Source organism: Octodon degus, unplaced genomic scaffold (genome assembly GCF_000260255.1).
Source record: "Octodon degus isolate 3935 unplaced genomic scaffold, OctDeg1.0 scaffold00152, whole genome shotgun sequence".
NCBI lineage: Eukaryota > Metazoa > Chordata > Mammalia > Rodentia > Octodontidae > Octodon > Octodon degus.
Genome location: NW_004524728.1, coordinates 2,336,724 through 2,358,873, shown reverse-complemented (window position 1 = coordinate 2,358,873; position 22,150 = coordinate 2,336,724). Strand labels below are relative to the sequence as shown.

At 38.0% G+C, this 22,150-nt stretch overlaps 1 protein-coding gene across 4 annotated transcripts in view; it reads right to left on the bottom strand.

Moving 5' to 3' along the window:
• Chd7 (chromodomain helicase DNA binding protein 7) overlaps positions 1–22,150 on the bottom strand; it is a 138,189-nt gene that overhangs the window by 47,139 nt on the left and 68,900 nt on the right. For all 4 annotated transcript variants that reach the window (XM_004642358.3, XM_023702427.1, XM_023702428.1 and 1 more), the window contains exons 5-12: positions 20,585–20,722; positions 19,293–19,358; positions 13,684–13,739; positions 5,714–5,828; positions 2,546–2,629; positions 824–961; positions 605–726; positions 29–272 (exon numbers count right to left, since the gene is read on the bottom strand). In XM_004642358.3, coding sequence (XP_004642415.1) covers positions 29–272; positions 605–726; positions 824–961; positions 2,546–2,629; positions 5,714–5,828; positions 13,684–13,739; positions 19,293–19,358; positions 20,585–20,722 — 963 coding nt within the window. The remainder of the gene's footprint in view (positions 1–28; positions 273–604; positions 727–823; positions 962–2,545; positions 2,630–5,713; positions 5,829–13,683; positions 13,740–19,292; positions 19,359–20,584; positions 20,723–22,150) is intronic.

Below are 22,150 nucleotides of genomic sequence, written 5' to 3'. Positions count from 1 at the left end.
TCAAGGCACGTGAGCTGCGAGGTCTCACCTGGGGATCTTTGAAGTACATTTCGTACAGCTGGATGGTCCGACGGCTAGCCTGGCTCCCATGATACACAACCACGTTCAGCTCTGTCCACGTCCGGAATTCCCTTTCCCAGTTGGGGATTGTGGATAATGGGGCAATCACTAAAAAAGGGCCATGGATTCCTTTCAAATATATCTCATAGAGAAATGTAATGGACTGGATAGTTTTTCCCAAACCCATTTCATCTGCTAAAATGCAGTTTCGCCTTGGAAAGAAAAATAAAGTGGGAAAATTCAGTGAGTGCAGATGAGATAACACTGTCTTTTCACAGAATGCTTACTATAGTTATAGAAATATATTATGCACAGGCCTTTAGATGTTTCCAAAGATTCAACAAAATATATTTTAAGTAAGATTCTCTAATAAGAATTATTTCTACATATTTCCAATCTCTACCTTAGTATTTGTCAAATAAATGCCTGATCTTTAAAAACATTTTATTAAATACCATTTAAAATTTTTATTACTATTTCCAATAACTACAAAGAAAAGGAGCAACATTCTTCTTTAAAAATAAAGAAATCATGTCTTACATACATGTTGTACCAATTGAAAAGCAGCCAGTTCACGCCTTCCAACTGGTACTCCCTGAGTTTGTTGTTGTTTTTATACTCCCTGGAACGCTCTGATTTCTTCCAGTCATCAGCAGGAGGTCGCTCCTGTTTCAAATACAGGGAACCTCATTAGTGGTTTCTCAAAGACCTGTACCACTATGCTATTTTCAAATCCAATCTTCTACCACGAGCCAGTTCTTACCACACGCTCCGTTTCCGGTTCCCTGGACATGAGTTTCTCAAACTCTTCAATCTTTGCTTGATCTATGTCCTGCCTCAGCTCCCACGTGCTGTCTTCATAAGGAAGCGAGCACCACTTCACCAGGTAGTGGGTCACAGGCTGGCCAGGCGTAAGAGAACCAGAGGTTAATCATATCACCAAATACTCTATACTGTGGGGAACAGTGCTCTGCTTCATTTGTCAACAGATGCTACCTCAGCTTAAGGCTGATTTTAAACCCATGACAAAAAAGTAGTTGTACTCATTCTGTAATGGAAATAGTACAATGGGTATTATCAGAACAAATTAACTTTTTCCTAAATCACTAGTAATGTTCAAAAGCCAGAAAGTATATGGGAACAGCTAGCAAACAGCAAGAAGCTAAATTTGAGGCTGACTTTATCTGTACAAACCATTAATCATGTATATCACTTACATTTATATGGTACATCCCTTTAGAGTGTGTACGTATTTATATCATTAACCAGTTTCTCATAAAGTAAAAAAGGGAACAATTTATTAGGTTTGTCTGTGTGTTTCTTTATTGGAAGCAGAGTTTCATCGTGTAGTTCTGGCTGATCTTTAACTCACTTTGTAGGCCAGGTTGGCCTCAAACTCACAGCAATCTTTCTGCTCTAGCCTCCCCAGTGCTGGGACTACATGGTAAAACTTACAATGATATCTGTCTTTTTCTTACACAGAAGGAATACTACCTGCATCCAATCACACTGAATAGTGTATCTGAGCTCTAGAAGATTGGAGGGCAAAATATTTTGATAAGACATAAGGGGAAGATTTCCACTTTTTCTTTCCTCCAGAAAACCTTTGCATGTGTTGGCCCTCATTTTAAGACTATGTTATACTGATCTTCTTGTGATGTTAAAAATATTTGATATGCAATGTAAATACACAATGAAATAGTGTTTTAAGTACAACTAAGCAAAACAAAAAAACAGTAAAGACAATGTGCAATGTTACAGATACAATCCCACATTGAAACACAGGGAATTTCACTATTCAGAGTTTAGAGTAACTTGTGCATTCTTTGTAGACTCCCCCTAGATAGGCAAGATCCGAACACATATAAATCTCAATTTCCATGGTGCAGCCAGGAATGCCAGAATTCATGGTAGGTGGGTACAGTGCTACTGACCTACATGGGCAGAAGACACTAGACTTGTATGTATTCTTAACTTCCCTAGCAACTGCCACTTCAATCTTGTAGGGCTTACAAAGCTAATGAGAATACCAAGTTTGGGATCACACATAAAAAAAGCATTTTCTGTTTTCCTCTGTGCACCCCACTAAAGGAAGTTCATCAACTTCACTTAAGATGTCCAATGCCACACACCATTAAACTCTTCTTAAAATAATCCATAAGACCACTTTGTGCTGCGTGACAGACAACCAAAATGCACTGAGGGTTTTATCAGTCACATTCTACAAGTGTAAAAACAATGCCAATGAACTTAAGACTGGAAACTGAATTTTTAAAAAAAAGCTCTCAGATTACACAAAAACATATTTAGCAGAATTATTAAACCATAAAACTAATATTAAATCATTAAGTTCCAGTTAAACTTAGACCAAGTATATCACGATCTGAGGCTCTAATCAAAACCGGGTCTGGTTCCTCTTATCTTCTCTGTAACACACAGGAGCTGCTTGAACTGCCATTTCATAATATAAATGATCTCCTGTTACCTCTCCCCGGTCATCTGTGCTACGTGCAAAGTCCATTATCCGGTCAATCTCCACATAATCTGGATTAAAAAGCTCATCCTCAATCTGCACCAAAGGAAAAAGAGTTAAAATGTTTTATTTCCTGAAAGGAAAAACTGTTTTACTTTTCAGCAGTCAATAATATTTTGGGTCACAATATGAAATTTATTTTATGTTCAATTATGTTAATTGAAATGCTACAATTTAGCAAAATCACTCCCCATGAGAGAATCAGAATTCTTAGACTTTGTTAACTGGGTCTTTTAATTACTGTGTGAAACCTTTTACTATGAGAGAATGTTTGAGAATATTTTAAATGAAGTGTGAAATTACAATTCACTAATGAGCAATCCAAAAGGCTTATGGCATACAACGAATTTAGCATTCTTGAAACTACAGTTTGCAATAAGGAATCAAAGCCATGCACATAAGTGCTACTAGAGTCATAAGCACTTGAATTGTCGCATGTCATACAGCGTCATGTACAGAATGCTGTATAAGAGCTGAAAACACTGAGGTGAACAAACCATACTCTAGTGTGAGCTGTTTATACTGTCTGGCGGTCCTTGCCCATGATGCTATATCTCACTGCAGTTCCAGTCTTGTCATTAATCTTAGATGTTTGAAGGATTTATTTGTACTTAACACAGAGTAGTTGAACAAAAGAATTCAGGTAAAATAAATAGAGCTTAAGTAATTGAGTCATTTATCTAATATTTTAACAATCTTTACAAAATGAATTAATAGTTCTTGTTTGCAAAGTTATCTTACAGAAAATAGAACCTGCCTCAGAGAAAGTTACAGACCAAATATGTAAAAGAAGCCAGGGTCAGATAAATTTTCAGGTCTGAATCAGAAAACAAGAGACATCAATATTTGGTGCTATAGATTAACTGCTAATTTTTTTTTTCCAGAAAAGGGATATCAGAAGTCATTCAAGCACCACTCTTATCTCCTGAATTGCAGGTTAAAAAGACAAGCTGTCAGTCACCGTCTGTTAAGGAGAATAAACATTCTCTGCACTACAGTGCCATTTAAAATGCCAGGTTTGAATGGTGTGAACTGTAAATTACAAAGTAGCAGAAATCCAAAAATGTGCTTCAAACTTTTATAGATGTGAACAGTAAGGGACAAATACACTAGAATGTTCAGTTAATTTAAATGTTGATATACTAATGCACTGGCTTTGTCAAAAGTTTCTGCACTTAGGGAAAGTGTGTGTATTATACTCAAATAAACCTTAAAATTTTACAAACTAGGTTTTGATGACAAAAGTTTTAAGAGAAGTCGTTCTTAAATCTAAGCTTTCATATTCAGTGATGTAGTTAACTTTTTCTCCATTTCTGTCCATTAAGTGTCCATTAAGTGAATAATCTATGTCATTACGTATGTGGTAAAATTCTAGTCTAAGTGATCTATTTGAACAGAAATTTCAAATGGGGAGACACAGAAAGCTTAAGGTTAAAAAAAAAAAAAGAAAAAGATAAAACATTGTATTTGAAAATCCAACAGAGGTAGAGTCATGTAATACTAGCAGTCTCTAGAAGATAAACGGGGTATGAGCACGTGTTTAAAACAGAGAGCGGGAAGAGACCGTCACTGTTCTCCATGCACTCCCACTCAGGACAGGACTCAAGATCGATCTCTGGTTGCAAATTTACCAGAAAATAATGTTTTTCAAGCTTGGTACAGTCAATTTATGTAAATGACAAGATAGGCTGTATAGGCAGGATAAGGCACAATTCCCTAAAGAGCATGTGCCTAAAGGAAACAGAGTCCAAATAAACTTCATAAACAAGCCCAAAATTTAAAAGTGGTAGTGGGGCTACGCCACTGTGCTTTTCCTTTTTCTTCCCATAGACCTCAGCAAAGGCCAGTAGAATATATAGTGTCCTTTCTAAAGGAAACTAATAATTGAACTTGTTCTATGGCACAACCATACAACTTCAGTTTCATTAAGAAGGCCATGAAAATAGAATCTTAAGAGCATTTTCCTCAAAACCCTTTCGAAGAAAAAACATTCTCATATTTTCCAAGATATAAGATGAGCCATATTTGAGTAACTGTTCCATTTCATGCAAACTACTACCCTGCCAAAAAGCCTGTGTCCCCTAGGTAGCAAGGGCAGTGATGCATACGTGGGAGTAGGGAAGGGTCACCCAGCAACTGACCATAAAAGCTCCACCCAGTGCAGACTTTACCACAGCCTGCCTGCTAGGACCGTGGTCCCAACACAGTATAAACTGGCCACATGAGCTTGGAAAGATTTTATGCCATTCAAAACCCTGAACGCTCTTTTGCTCAGCCCTCCTTAACTTGACAAATGGGATGGCAGCAGGAAGCAGGCTGCTAAACATGTTATTTTGTATCAATTTTCATACTTCTTTATAGGTTGCATTTAACTTTTTTATGAGAAGAACTGAGAAATCAGCAAGTCATTGACTTATCTTTCAAATTAGTTTCCCTTTCATATACTTAAGGCTGCCACTGAAACCAAATGGGTGATCAAAAGTCCAGAGATGAAACTCCAGTAAGCAGCTTGTGAAAGAAAGCATTTTAAAAAATAATAATAAACATGTAATTGACTATGTTGGTGGGGTAACCTTTTACTTCCAATAAATGCAGATTCTCTCCACTGTGCTCAGCGCTGCCATCTTTCAGGAAGTCACAGCCTAGGATAAAGGGCACGGCAGTGCCTTCAACAGCTTCTAGCCTGCGGCACACACTCGCTGTGGGAGGCAGTGTCTTAAGGACATGTGCCGCACACTTCCCTCCACAAGGAAACCTGCACATCCTAGAACACGTACTTCATCATCACTGTACCTTTCAACCTGCCAAATCTCAACAGAACTTGGGCCTACTTACTTTTTCATCACTTACTACCTGTGCTCTCATCACAAGATTTTAATCACACCATCACCACCATTTCTACACACTTTCATAATGCCAGCTATCATTCAGACCAAGCAACAGGAAGAACAAGAAATTTCCTGTTTACAAAATTTTTAGCAACAACCAGTTAGCAATATGCAAATAATAATGCCCAATTAGGCAAACTAGTTTTTCTTAATGATGTAGTGCAGTAAAATTCACAATTTAGAGTATTTCAATAAAGTAAATACTTCAGAAAATTAAGCAGGTATTCCATACCTCTGAAAGGAATTTGTTCTGGCCTTGTTTTGCCTTAAATCGTTTAATCTTTTGCTGAATTCGTTTATCTTTTTCCAAATCTTCTACAGATGCCCATTGACAATGAAGATAAGAGCTGAAAGAATAAAATATACTTGAAATATGTAAGATATAATACTCTATGTATAAATTATCTTAAAAATCAACACAAGTCTTTAACAAAATAATTATTCATAGAGCTACAGAGTAAGATTCAATAGAGCCACTAATATTTGAGAATAAAAGAAAATAGATGATGTGCAGCCTTTGCCTTCTGCCTCAAGCCCCCCAGATTTCTTATCCAGTACACACTGGGGGGGGGGAACAATAGCTAATATATCATGCTGCACTATAAAATGGTTACCACTGTGGGTGGTTTTAATTGTGAGTCAATTTTGAATCTTTTACCACTGAGAAATAAATATTTTTAATTCACTTAAAAGTTCAAATTTATTATAGAAATTTTAAAATTTCTTTGGAAATAAGGAATATAGGATGCCCTGGATTAACACAGGCCTATCACACTGCCCCCCCCCCCGGGCGCCCCCCCCCCCCCCCCCCAGGAGATTTTCTCATCCTGTAGAACATCTGGAAAGCCCCACCTTCAATCCCTGAGCATCACCCCATACCATGCCACCCAATGGCCAGTGTGAATTTTCACTTAATAACACACTCTCTCACGGAGCAAATCTCTTGCTCTGAGCACATTTCTGCCTTCCCTAGTCTGCCTCCAATGCTCCCAACCCTCTATTTTCCCTCCCTGAGAGTAGCAGGCACACAGTTCGTGTGTGATGGGATTGCGTGTCTGTCTGCTTGGCATTTCAGTATTCTTCTGTCCCGTCACTCTCTCCTGTCCACCCCCAACCCCACTATCATTTCCTGGTCTGGTGATGACATCACAGAAAACTGTGATGCTTGAATATATTCCTGTCAGGATCAAGATCCTACTACTGAGAAGTAATGCAGCCATTATGGAGTCTTTTAAAAAGTTAAAATATGAGAAACTCTTATGATACTAATGATGGATATTTATGCAATGCCTAATGTGCACTGTCTAAGATAGGACTAATTTATTCCTTCAATAATTGACTAAAGGAGAAAACACTTTAAATGTGCCACATATATGAAACATATACATATGTGAGTAGTAAAACTGCAAGTATTTTATATTCTACTTTTGAGTTTTATTATCTAAATTTCTAATAACAATGCTGTGGTAATAGACAGAAACATCATAAAAACAATGTATTCTAGTCTCCTAGTTATTTGCCAAAAAAAAAAAAAAAAAGCCCACGTGCAGTTAGTAGTCTCATCACAGGACTGGCCAGCACATGCAAAGCACCAGCAGGGCGGTATCCCTGAGCTGGACAGAGGGAACTACAAAAGCGAGTGAGCTCTGACCTACAGCCTGAGAGTGGGCTGAAATTTTCAGTCACTGACTCCATAATTCTAAACCTGATAACCTACTCAGAAGACTTAATCAGGAAGAAGAAAGAAGAAAAACCAGGTCAAAGGTTGGCTACTATATCTCAGTAAATTATTTATTTATTTATTTATTTATTTATTTTGTATTTTAGGGAAGGGTCTACAGGGTGTTCAGGGCCTCACTACTAGATAGGACTCACAGTGATCCGCCTGTTTACAGCCTCCCAAGAGCTGGGATTACAGGCGCGCATCACCATGCCCAGCCTCAATTGAGGTCTCAGCGTGCCCGGGGTTGGGGCCAGAATGGCAGGCCCAGGGATTGAACCTCCAACCCCTGTGCCTGTTTGCAGGCACTTTAATCTGCTGAGTTATTTAGCCAGCCCCAGCTATTTGGCCAGCCCCAAAGTAAATAATTTTTAAGAAAGGAAAATTTTACTGGTAGACTTGCTAGCACTAAAACAATAAGGAGAATGTTATGAAGGATTAAACTATATGAAAAATATTATATAGCTAATAAATTATTTGACTAAGACCCTACACATAATACAGTTCATGGTCACTTTGGCAAATGAAATTTCACTTCAAAACAATCTATCTTGATACAAAGAGTATAGCATTTATACCTAATGATGATAAAAGACTGTATAAAATAAACACAACAACAAACACTATAATAACCCTTTTGCCTATCAGTCCAAAGTCCTAAAAAAAATATTAACAAACATGATTCTATACTGCACTGAACACATCAGGTTGGCGATGTAATTGATGGAAAATTTCCCTAGCAAACACAAAGCCCTGCGTTCAATCTCCAGAAGCACAAGAGAACAAAACATAACTTAAAAACCACCATGACCACACAGTATTTGTTCCAGGAATGCAAGGTTGGATCAATATTAGGAAATCCATTTTAAAAAATGCAGTATGAATATATCTAAGAAGAAAAATCATACAATTATCCCAACTGATGTTGAAAAACCTTTGACAAAATTCAACACCCATAGATTTTTTAAAACTCAGAAAAATAAGAATTGGTAGGTCATTCATTAATAAAGTTAAATACAGAAAAACCTTCCTCTTAAAGCGAAGTTTCCAGACTTTTTCACAGAGGTCACAAACAAGATATAGATATACAGGATCTCCACTACTGTTTAGTATTGGAGCAGGGATGTTAGCCAGTATCATCAAGGAAGGCAAAATAGGGAAAGGCATAATAATTTGAAAATAGTAAGTAAAACTACCTCAATTTGCAGATTAAATGACTATGTAGTAGGAAACACCTACAAAATCATTTAGAAAAGTAACTGAAACAATAAAACTAAGTAATTCAGTAATATAGCAGGACACAAAGTTAACATACATATATTACTGTGGTATGATGTTTTTAATTCTTCTGGGAAAATACCCCAGAAGGGGCATAGCTAGGTTGAATAGAACCTCCAATCCAAGTGTTTTGAGGAATCTCCGCACTGATTTCCACAGTGCTTATACCAGTCTACACTCCCATCAGTAGTGAGAAGGGTTCCTTTTCCCTACAACCCCACCAGCATTTGTTATAGATTGTGGTTTTGATGATAGCCATTCTTATTGGGGTGGGGTGGAATCTCAGTGTTGTTTTAATTTGCATTTCTCAAATGCCCAGTGATGTTGAATTTTTTCATATATTTATTTGCTATTCATATTTCTTCATCTGAGAAGTATACATTCATCTCAGATGCCCAGTTCTGGAGTGGATGTTTGAATTCTGGGAGCCTGATTTTTGAAGCTTTTATAGGTAAATGGATGCAATAGTGACCATACTCATAAGTGAAATAACCCAACTGTCATGTGTAAACATCATCTTGTCTCCCTAGTGTGAGAAATTAAAGGAGTAAATAAGATCTAAAAGTTACAACAGATATTGTGAAAGGGAAAGAAACTACTCAAAAGGAAAGAACAAGTGGGATGAGGAAAGGAGAAAATAAGGAAGGGGGAAATATATATATATATATATATATATATATATATATATATATATATATGATAGCTAAGGTAATTGTACTACTAATTTCGATTAGTTCATTGAAAGGAACAGTTAATGCTTATATTTGATCAATTTTGTATACTTATATCTTATAATCTGAGTAACTATCTTCAGCATATTGAAAATAACAATATGTGATATAGTAATGACTGTTAATTTCCTATCATCTTGTTTTGAAATTCTGAATCATTTTTATCTCTCTTTAAAACATGGGAAAAATTTAAACAATAAAGTTAACATATTTTAGTTAACTGCCTTCATTCACACCAACTATATATAATAAGAAAATATGTAAATATAATACAAGATAAATACAAATACAAACAGGAATTTTATGTAACTAGACAAGTTAATACAAGACCTCCTATATAAAAATAAACATGCTGGGCTGAGGCTATAGTTCAGGGGTACAGCACCTGCCTGGCAAGTGCGAGGTCCTGAGTTCAATTACTAGTACAAAAAAAAAAGCAGCTGGAATATCCAGGAAAACGTCAAAGAGAATCCACTAGAAGAAGCTAAATGTAGCAGATTAAAATACACTAGGTATCTGTATGTAAATGTGGTACTGGCTCATGCATACAAAAAACAGATCAAAGGCATAAAGTACAGATATAAATACAAATAAATATGCAACTTTAGTACATGATAAAGATTATATCTCAAATAACTGGTAAACATGGATTTCTTCCTTCCTTCCTCCCTCCCGCCCTCCCTCCCTCCCTTTCTCCTTTGTTGCAATTTGTAGAGCTGAGGACTGAATCCAGGACCTTACACTGGGCAAGTGTCACTGACCTACATTCTTCCCCCAAGACAGATTTGTAAGTAAGAGAAAAATAAAGATATATACTGCCTAACAACATCGATCAATGATCAATGACAGACCAAATGTAAGTTGATGGTCCCATGAGATCATAATGAAGCTGAAAAATTCTTCTTGCCTAGGGATGCTTTAGTTGTTACAATGTTTTAGCAAAACTCATTGCTTGTGTCTTTATAGTGATGCGCTTGTAGCCAAACCTATGCATTGGCAGTCATATGAAAATATAATGTGCATAATTAAGTATAACACTTGATAACCAACAACTAACTTATTAGTTCATGTATTTAGTACACTATTCTTTTTGTCTTGTTTTGGAGAGAGCTCCTCCTACAGTGAAAAGTTGACTGTGAAACAGTCTGCTATGCTTCACTCAGCAGCCTCATATAATCTTTACAGTACTTACTACTGCAAGGTCACATGAGTGGCAGACCTCGGCTACCTACGCTGGCATGCGTGCACAGTATGATGGCAATACAAAGAGGAAATGAACTGATGGCGTGTTTCTCAGAATGTGTCCTTGTTGTTGCGCTGATGCATGGCCATCCACGGAAAAGAATAGCGTAAGAGTCATGACTATACCATACAAACAATGAACGTCATATGGATCGTACAACCAAGCAGAGAAAGGGAACCCCTGCAAGTACTAGAGACAAACAGGTGCTGTCTCTTCTTTAAGATGAGAACAGGGAAAGGTTTTCTGCCTATAGCTCAAAAGCCAGATTTAATAAAAGAAAAAAAGTGAAAAAACTATGTAAATTTTTAAAAATTTATACAGCAAAAAACACATTAATCGAATCAGTACACAACTGAAACTGAAGAAACAGTTTCAGCTCACAGCCAGAACGAAGGACTAGAACTAGACTAGTTAAAATCGAGGGAAGGGGATGAAAAAATGCACAAAAGACATATACCGGTAAGTGATATCCATGTGGCTTTAGGCTTCACGAAAAATGTTCTCAGTCACCAAAAGAGAAAGTCCTAACTAGAATTTTGCTGCAATACACTCTTAAAAAATTTAAAAGACAACATATACTATACATTGAGAAGGCTGGAAGGAAATTGGTGTTCTCATACACTGCTGACAGGAATACAAACTGCCAACTTCTCAAAACTACGCGTAAATCTGCCATCTTGTTGGGGTTGTGGATACAGCTCAGGGGCACAGTGCTGCCTGGCAAGCACGAGTCCTGAGTTTGATTCCTGGTAAACCCCTCCCCATAAAAAAATCTGCATTTTTTGCCTAGAAACCCAACTTCTAGCTCACCCTGAAGCTATGGTTCCAATAATTTGAAAAATGTATACACATGAGTATACATATCTAGCATTATTTATAATTATAAGCACCAGACGCTGTTCATATCCTCACATCTATAGCAGACAGAGAGAACAACTACAGAGTGCAGTGAAGCACCATGCAACTGTACCAAAGGAAGACTGTGCCTGGAAGCCAATATTTCCAAAATGCAGTGTCATAAAAAAAGCAAAAATGTATTGATAGCACATAACTGTAATAACACACACATAAATCACTGAAAGAATAAAGCTGAAATAAATAAACTAGGTGGGAATGGGTAGAAAGGAAGGAAACTGATAATTATATATGTATGTAAACTTTTGCATACAGTTCCAGTTTTTGAGCCTTCGTATTTTCACCAACATAGGAAAAAACAAAAACCCTAAATAAAATGGCAAAAATGGGGCAGCTAAGATGGGATGCACAGACTGAGCCCAGTGAGCCAAGCTGTGCCAAATGACGTGAGCAAATTAAATAATATTACAAAAGAATTACGACATATTTGATCCAATGAGAATACACTAGTCTACACACCTAAAATTAGCAAATGAGAAAAAAGGTAGAAACCTAACTAATAAATCTGAAGTACTGATCGCATTAGTAAATCACAACATAGCCACCATTATCACATTTCTTAGTCTCAAAACTCTTTTTAAAGGTAGATATTAATCACAAAGATAAAAAGCAGGAATTCTTTCTACCATTTTTGCCATTTTTCTGTATGTCTAAAATTATGACAAAATAGGTTAACAAAAGCTTTTAATTTATTAATGTATTTTGTACAGGGTCTCACTTTGCAGCTCGGACTCGTAGTGATCCTCCTGTCTCAGCCTCCCCCGCGCTGGGATTATAGGTGTGGGCCACCATGCCTGGTCTAGGTGGCTGGCTCAGCGTGCCCAGGGGCAGGGCTGGTGTGGCATGCGGTGCCTGGGATCAAACCATGGTCCCTGAGCTTGCCGAAGCAAATGCTTAGTCTGCTGAGCTATCTTACTGTCCCTAATAGCTTTTAATTTTAGAGAAACCTTAATTTTCTTTGTATCTTGATAACATCAGCCAAGAAGGCTAGTTTTTAGAGCACCCTTCCCTTCACCTCCAATGACCGACAGGTAGGACTGGCCCTCCTGCGTGGCAGTGGTGTCTTCTCTGGAGTCGTTAACAGGCTCACGTGGATGCAAGTACCTCAGACTCAGTGCCACATGCTGACTCAGATGCTGTCTAACAGGGGCTGTTTTTGGCAGCTGATACCTAAGCTGCTTTGTTCTTGCTTTAATTTGATCTGTCTCTGGGACAACCTTCCCGTGCTGGTTTATTCGCTCACCTCTCCCTACTTACTCTGACCTTCCTCCTCAAGGATCCAGCAAAGGAAATCACATCACACCCAATCTGCACATGCTGTGAAATCATCATGCTCTGGGACAAAGTGATGCAATGGCTAACCTGTGCTGAGTACTGTGTTCCGTCAGCCTTCATCTCAACGAATTCTCATTAAAATTGAAAAGCGCAGTCTGTCTTTTTATTTAGTAAAAGGTTTTACTTCTAACAACAATGATGTTTTCATTTTGTAAGATAGTGTAAATTTGCTGTGGCTATTTTCACAGCAATTCACAAAACCTTCTCTTTAGAAACCTGCATGTTCTTAATATGGTTCTTTAGTTCTTTACCTTAGAACGAGTAAACTGTTTATATTATGAATGAATGTTTTTGTCCTTATTCTGTGGTTGTTACTCAGGTTAGCAAATGATCTCAGTCCTCCTCAGCAGGTAACTACTGAGCCTTAAAATTATGCTGATTCATCATACTGTGGTTTGGGAAAGGCATGCTGTCTAGGTCTACACTGGAATCTACAAAACAAGCTGTGAATTGCAGAATCTACAATAGACTTTACAATAAAATCTATGAAGACAACTCACTATTTTTTCTTTTCCATTCAGACTTTTAAAAATAATGTAATTCAACTTCACTAAACAAATATAGAAAAAAAACCAGATAAAGTCACAGCTCACTGAATTTTAAAGCTGAATGAGGTCATGGTTTTTCTAGAGCTTTCCTTTCGGAGTTAAGCTCCATCTCAGGTGCCTGGGATGAAGAACAACTCTGGAGAACAGACTCAGAGGGCAGGGAGATATTACCTTATTTCTTTCTCTACTATCATAAGTTTTCATTCTTTCTAAAAAAAGAACTTAGTTTTATATGACAGCAAACTTTACACCAATTACATATTTTTCAGGGAGATTAAATTTACAAAATATCAAAGATATAAAATTGGTAGATATCAAATAAATAAACCATATCAAAATTTTCTAAATCTCAATTTCAAAATAAAAGGTTATAAGGTACTTTGAAAATATAGCTCCCCCCAACACTTTTTTAAAAACCCACAATGTACTTACAAGTTTTTGTATTTCACATAAAACTCCTCAACTTCTACCTCCTCTCCAGATTCCTTCTGCAACAAAAGAAAATTTCAGGCACATACTTAAATATTTCAAAAGCCATGGCTCACTCCCGCATGAGCACAAGGTGGCCCGAGCAGCGCAGGCCAGGACAGGGCCTCCCTGGAAAGCCGCGCGCTGCAAGCCTCAGGAGGCCTGTGTGAGGAGGCCTGACGCACTCGGCTGGCCGACCGACCAGCACTACCCTACTCTACCCTACTCCACGGCTTGAGCTTCTAAGACATGAATCATTTTAACTCCTCCCTAACCACATGCAGCTTCATTCACAACAACTTGACCCCAAATCTGGCTTCCTGCCAAACCCACAGTGTTAAGTAGACGCCAAGTGCACCATTTTCTCAGGCAGCAGCCAATTAGCAACTGCTCTCCTGAATGCCATATGTATTATTTTTGGCTGCCTCATGGCAACTTTACATTGTGGGTTTTGTAATGTTTTAAAATATTTAAAAGACATTTATTTCTCCATATAGTTAATAACGCTAAACAAGAAACCATATAAAACTAAACCTTGTTCTTATGCTGTAATTTCAGTGCATCACTATTCATAGTTTTAGTTTTACTCAATGGTACAATTAAAACCTCTCAGACAAGATGTCTCACATACATAGCAGCCAAATAAAATTAACACTCCAAATACTTCATTTAGGCAAGGCTACAATCCTGATACATGTCAGCCAAACCAAGGGTTTTCAGCGGTAAGCTTATCTGTAACATCTCCCTTGAGCCTACCTGCTATAGCGTATGCAGAAGATAATGTTTAGGTGGTTATTTAGACCTCTCTCTCTCTCTCTCTCTCTCTCTCTCTCTCTCTCTCTCACACACACACTCACACACACACACACACACACACACACTCTCTCTCTCTCTCTCTCTCCCTCCCTCCGTCCCTCCCTTCCTCCCTCCCTTTTGATTTAAGCTGTTAAACAAGTCATAATATGTAATTTTCTTCTGGAACATTTGAACAGATAAAGCAAGGATATATAAAACATAAACACCCCTTACAGATGTTACAGAGTCGTCTTTACACTTATACAAGAGCTCCCAAAGCCAGTCTTAAGGTGATACATGGGCGCTACCCTACTTCATACACGCTCTGAAGAAAATTAAGACAAGTAGAAACACAGCAGAGGACAATGAAAGAGCATACACGTCTACTGGAACAGACTGTCACAGCGCTGCTCAAAGGCATAATTTCCCTCAAGCTACAATCTTCAAGCTAGCATGAATCACTGTGAACCTAACATTTGTTCCCAATTTCCACTCTATCAGTTAAACCTGAGATGTCCACAGTTTTAAGCTCATCTAAAGATCATCCACAAGAGACTGGATACTCAGGAATGTGGTCAACGCCTATTAATATCTGAATGTCCCTAACAGGTCTGTAAAAGGTCCTAAGTATGAAGCAGTATCCTGAAACCAATATATTCAGGATATCATCGTTTTTATAGACTTTTAGTTACCTCAAATGAATTGAAATGATGGCCAGATATCTTCAAAAGCCAGCCACATAAACATGGAGTTAATTTATGGAGAAATTACAGTCAATTAAAGTAACAATCCATCCAGGATGGAGCTGTAATATTTCCCTATTCTATTACCATTTCAAGATATATCATCGTTATACAGAATTAAGAGGCTCCGGCAGAAGAGCAGTGATAAGACAGTGGGCAGTAGACGACCTGGGAAAAGGAAAGCCAGATTTTTCCTGTTTCCCTCAACACATCATGACAGCAAAACTGAGAACAGAACTCAAATCTCTGAGCTTGTACTCTTTTGTTAATTGTATTTCCTTCAATTTTGGGTTTTTAAAAAATTATATATGCTTTCGGTAGGGATGGGACAAGACTTAGCATTTCTATGCTAACTTCCTACTTTTTGATGTTTTCTGCTACACTGCTCTTCTGAATGTTCTGTTTCGTAAGTCCAAGTGGACACAAAAATTCCTAGGAGCAAATCTCCAACAGTGGAAACAGTTTTCATTCTATCTCACTTCTGACACCAGAAAGTTCTCTCACCACCACTCATTTCTTATTATGACCAGCTAGTCCTCTAGGACCTTGCTGTGAAGATACCTAGCAAGGGGGTCTGGACATAGTTTAGATGGTAAGTGTCCTCAAAAGGCTCATGTCCCCAAATGCTTAGACCTCTGTTTGGTACTATTTATTGAGAGATGGCAGAAGCTGGAGGAGGTGCAGCTTTGTAGGAAGGCTCAGGTACCTGGGGGCATGTCCTCCAAGGGGGTAGCACAAGCCCAGGCCTCCTCTTTTCCTCTCTTTCATGTTTTCTGGCCGCAAAGTAAGCAGCTTCACTCCATCAGGAGATCCTGCCATGATGTGTTGTCACAGGCCCAACGCAGTGAGGTCAATTAGACATGGACTGAAACTGCCATATCTGGCAACCAAAACAACTCTTTTGCCTACATAAATTGGGGGAAAAGTGTCTAGAGCTGCCTAGGAAGAAGGGACTAGGTTCTGCGGGCTCACTTAGCAACACCTGAAGCTGGTATAGAACTATCCCGGGTCTAAATCTTTCAGATGTCCCTAAATACAGCACTTATGTTTGGCTTAACTGACCGCATGTGTAGGCTAGCCATCTCCTTGCCTTAGAACTATAAATGGTGCTGTTTCTCCCTTTTGCCTTTCATATAAATACAACCACACTGACCTCTTTATTTTTTTGATGGCAAAACAGTGAAAGCATGTGAACTGATGAATTTTCAATTCACCCATTTCAATTATTCAGAAAGTGACAGTCATTTTGATCAGCCACCAATATGACACACTATACCATTTTCAGCTACCATCCTTTGATATGCACACTCAATGAGTAAGAGATTGAGTACTAAGACCACACACACACACACACACACGTGCCATTTAAAAGTATTTCATGAATAATTACCATTAAGCACTCTAATTTCATGTGTTCAACACAGTATTTCTGAGAAACGTGCTTGTCTATAGAAACCTTTATCATTCCCAAGTCTGAAGTTCTAAGTATAGCAAGTCTCATTCTTCATATGGACCAAAATTCTTGACTGTAAAATAAACTGACTCCTGTGGCCAACTGGGCGCAAAAAGGCTATCCAGCATTTGATACTTACATTGCCTGCAAGAATGAAAAATCTTTCTAAACAATCTGTTACAAATGAAGTAGTTACCTCAGACAAACAAAGCTAAACTATAGTGCAAAAAGAGAAGTCTTGTCAGGTGTGGCGGTGCACACCTATAATCCCAGCACTCAAGAGGGTCCTTCAGATCGTGTCCCAAATCACACAGCACCTTCCAGGGCAATATTTCCACTAATTTTCTCCATCCTAAAATTCACTTCTTTTATCTACAGTTGTTATCTATGCTTGGGGAGTGTGCAGTTTTGACAGGGTCTCACGATTAGCCCAGGCTGGCCTCCAACTTGCAATCTTCCTGCCTTTGCCTGCTGAGTGTTGGGACTGCAGGTGTGTACCACTACTTCTGGCTAAACTATTGTTTTCAATGCCCTATGGTAAGATGACTGGACATTTGGTAAATGATAACAATATCTGTGCCTAAAATGCACACACCTGTCTTTAATGGGTTGCTAAGGGAAAAAAAAGGGGGGGAGAGGGTAACACAGAAGGAAAAAAGCAATGTCCTACATAATGCATAGTCTAAGTAGCTCTGAATAACAGAGCTAATTATAATTTAAAACCTCCAAACCTGCTGAGTAGGCTGCTGAAGTACTATCAATTGAATGAAAATCAGTGTATCCCATTAAATGACATGCTATTTACTCAAACAAGTCACTTCAATTCAGTGAAGGGGATTATTCTTTAAAGCATGTCAATTTTAATTTCACCATATATCTACAATTTGCAAATGAACAGTCCTAGACTCATTAGGAGGATAAAATATAACCTTTCTAATGAGTTAAATGGTGCTCACTTCTGCCTGAACAGGTGGGAGAATTGGTTGAAATTTTGTCATTTAATTCATTATAGCAGAAATCTTCGTGTCATCAGATAGCCTCGTACACAACCCACCCCTTGAAAATACCTTGATGTACTCTTCTTGATCATTTCATATGAAGCAGACGTATACAAATTGATAAAAATCCATACACTGACTCACACAATAGAAAAGCAAGCAGTACCGACGGATGGTGATGAAGTTTACTGTTTGGTGCAATGACATTTTCAAGAGTCTCTTGATAAAAGTATTTGATAGCAAGGAGCTACTACTTCATAAGCTTGGGATCTCACTTTAAATCCCATAATTCCTCTGATCTTCATCTTACTCGGTGGGAAATTATACTCTGTGTACATTTTATTAAAGAGAAATCACTTTATTTCCCATACCCAAAAACCTAAGAGGACTTTGGGGTATACAGTGCAGTGGCAGTGTTGCCTGGCATGTACAAGGTCCTGGGTTTAATCTATAGTGTTGAAAAAACAAAATACACACAGAAGTTTCACTTCTACTCATCCTGAAAGCAAATAAAGAGAATTGTGGGCTGCACTGATGGAAGCTGAGGGAACGATACCTATACGCAAAGACCACCACTTTCTAGAGATACTGAAATTGCATGTTGGAATATGTAAATACACCTGGATATCAACCTAATTATTTAAAAGAGGTAAAGCATTTTCCCAAGCTGGACAATAGCAGAGATAACTGGAATGGAACAGGGAATTTTCATCAGTAGGAGACAATATACGACTAGAAGTCTTCATTCAAACATACATAAGTCCATGTACCAACTCCACACAAGGAACAGAAACACTACATACATACTGCAAATGTGTGCAAAAAACAGGAAAGAGCTCTACAGATGGAATGGAGCATGATGGGAAGGAAGGAAAAGAGATTGAAAAAAGGAGTTAAGATGTGATACATGTATGTACCCACTCTCCACAAGGAATGTAAGTATTATATACTACAAACATGTACTAACAAAAGGGTATATGAGTCCCTCAAGAAAATAATCACAAGTTCTTAGAGATTACCTTTGCAAACCAACATGAACGTTGACTGACTCTGAACACCAGTTTCAAAAATTACACTAAAAACAGCCCAAGGTTTCATCACTGCACTGGTAATATAGCACGAATATTTTGATTATAAATGAAAAATAGTTACAAAATTTTTGAGAAAACATCTCCTTGCCAGAAGAATAAAAACTCTCCCACCATGAGGCTGGGGTGGGGAGACCTTCCAAAGGGAGATGAGAGGAAAATGCATGTTTTTGATCTTTATGAATAATTTTTCATAGAAAGGGGAGTCTCTAACTCTGAGAACCCCTGTGGCTCTTTAGGGACCTCTGAGCTCCTTGCTTACGCAGTGTGATGTAGCACAACTTACCATATTTAGCTTCTCGGCTTACTGTATTTTAACTTCATCGAGGTTAAAATGTTCCAGAGATTTCTACAGGACTAAGAATTCAAACAGGATGAAAAATATTACCAGAAATTCTCCCTTACAATAGTCGACTCTTAAAAGAAAATTACAGAGCAAGTAATCCTAGAAGAGTCATATGCACCATAGATTTTGATTGTTACAAATGGTGCTTACCTGCTTTTTCACTGAACGACTGCTCATGATTTTTTCTACCACTGGGCCTTCAGCATCAACAGATTCCTAAGAAAATAAAGCAGCATAAATCAATCTAAATGGAAGACATTTCAATCCATGCTGCAAAAACATCATTCCCCTTTACCACTATGTCCACACTTTTAAATCACTGAGTACAAAATCGCCAGTGGGAAACATGACTGAAAAGAACAAAAATCTCACTCTACGAAAAGGCAAAAGGAAGAGCTGTGCTTATTACTCCATGATTATGTGATTTAATTACATAGACTAGCATGGGTCCCTCAAGCCAGAGAGCATTCAGAAACTCCAGCTGCCAAGAGAAAATAATCTCTGCATGACAGCAGTCAAAAATAAAACTTTTCTTCATCTATACCCATGGGGTAAATATACTCATCATACTGTTATCGTAGGCAGCTTTTATCTATGGAGGTCACATAATAAGATATAAAATTGCATTTAACATACTGTACTTTTCAATGTGTTATCAGTTTGTTAACTAAAGTACAGTAACAGTAAAAAAGAGCATAATTCTTTAAATTCTTTACAATAATCCTACCTTAGTATCTATGTTTTGTCCAAACTATTTTATCCATCATTTACATTGCACAGAGACTACAGTGTGCCCTGCTGGGTACTACAAGGCAGTAATTTCATAAAGGGGCTCTGACAGCGCTGAGCAGCAGGAGATGAGCTTGAGTGGTTTATTAACATCCCAGAAGCTACAGCACTGAATTCTCAGAGGTAAATTCAGCTGTCTCATATGCTAGTTCTTACTCTTCCCTCAGCATAGACCATTAACTCTCCAAAATTGTGTCAAATTACATATCACAGGCTTGTACAAAAATAAATTTGAGTGAACAGGACTTTTAAAAAGATACTACTAAAACAACTAATTTCCCCAAGCACACTAGCCAACATCAGATGACTGTTCCCCGGCTGGAAAGTCCAACACTGTCACTGAACTCTGAAGATTCCAGCTACAGGATTTCCAGTCCAGACAGCTCAGGGGACTAAATCGCCTGCTTAGGCAAGCTCAGCGACCAGGGTTCGATCCCCGGCCTGCAGTGCCAGCCCTGGCCCGGCCCCAGGGCACACTGAGATGGTGATTGAGACTGGGCATGGTGGCGCGCGCCTGTCATCCCAGTGCTTGGGAGGCTGAAGACAGGAGAAGCACTATGAGTCTGATCTGTGCAGTGAGACCCTGTAATAAATACATTAAAACAAAACAAAGCAAAGTGCACACACATGAACACAGCGCCCTGGCTGCTGACCTGCTGCTCCGACTGTGAGGTGTTGGAAGGAGAGTCTCTTCCAGCAGCATCTGCATCTTCTGCTTCCTCATCTGAAATCCTGAACTCCAAGTCTTCTGTGTAACGCTTTCTCTTCACCTGCCTGCTGGACCGCCTCTTCTAAAATAGAGCCCCAACAATGTGGGTTTTACAAAGCAACCAATGGTGTTCTTTTTAACACAGCTCTGGATGGTAAACTATGTTTTAAAAAGATGATAATGTTAGATAAAACTTGGTAACTTTAATCCCATAAATCAAGTGAATATGTCACTCTAGCAACAAATATGAAGAAAGTGAAAGGAAGTCTGAAGCCCTGGGACAGCCATCACACGCAGCTCCCAGAGAGTGCCCTTCAGCAGGGCAGCGGAAGTAACTACGAGCCTGCTCTTCCCTCTCCCAGGGTTTCAAGCAAATAAGAATGGCAGCGGTGGACCTGGATAACGACTCTACACATACACACTTTCGATTGTTCTACTTTTCTATGAGAATTTTTCATATAAAAACGTCCCTAAAAGTGAACCCATTAGAATATATTCTGTAAACTACAATATTCTATACAAATATTGCTACACTATTATTCAAAGCACACATTTCACAAAACTACTTAAATAAAAAGTGTTTGTATTTGCGTTTTGGTCCTAAAAGAAACAGTCTGAAAATCAGCAACAGAAAAATGAATGACAAAATTATGCATTTATCATTTATACCAGGAAGACTAATCTTAATTGTTTTAACTTTTTGCCTTGGGGCTTAAAATTTAAGATTGGTAACAGCTAGCTTTAGTACAATTATTGGTAAAATTGGAATTCCCACACTCCTGTGGTCAAAATATAACCCAGTACAGCCTCTCTGGAACAATGTAGCCATGTCTAGCAAAATCAAAACATGCCAATCCTTTGTCCCAGCAGTTCTATTTCTAGTAAGTTGCATACATATCCTGGAAATATCTGCAAGGTACTGTTAAATGAAAAGTCACATAAGAATAAGTGACTGATGATTCTACTTAAGATAAATTAAAAAACTTGTCTATTTGGATATATGCATCACCAATAAAACACCTTAAAACAAAGGGTATGTATGCCTTACATCCTCCTCTATGCCTCAATAATTATTTGCTAAAAAATGAAAATGGAAAAATTGCATAAACTATTGATAGGCATTAATGCTTAGAGAAGAGTAAAAGGAGCAGAGAGGGTTTTATGTTTTGAATTTGGTCCTAAAAGAAATATTTTCAGAAGTTTTTAACAGATGAAGGGTGAATGGCGAAATGCATAATGAATGACGATGAAAAGTAATTTTTTTTTGTATTAAGAAAAAATTTTTAACTCAATAATTTTTCTATAAAGTAATTCTATTGTTCAATCTTTTAAGGAAATAACTAGCACTATTAGTTAAAATGGTGAGGAGTATGCATATGTGGTAAAATCTAAGTTTAAATATGACATAAGTTTTAAATTGTTAATGAGGGGGCCTGCCCCTTAGCTCAGCTCTTTAAGTGGCTGCTTCAACAAAGCAGTCAGAAAAAATAAAAAATAAAAAATATATAAA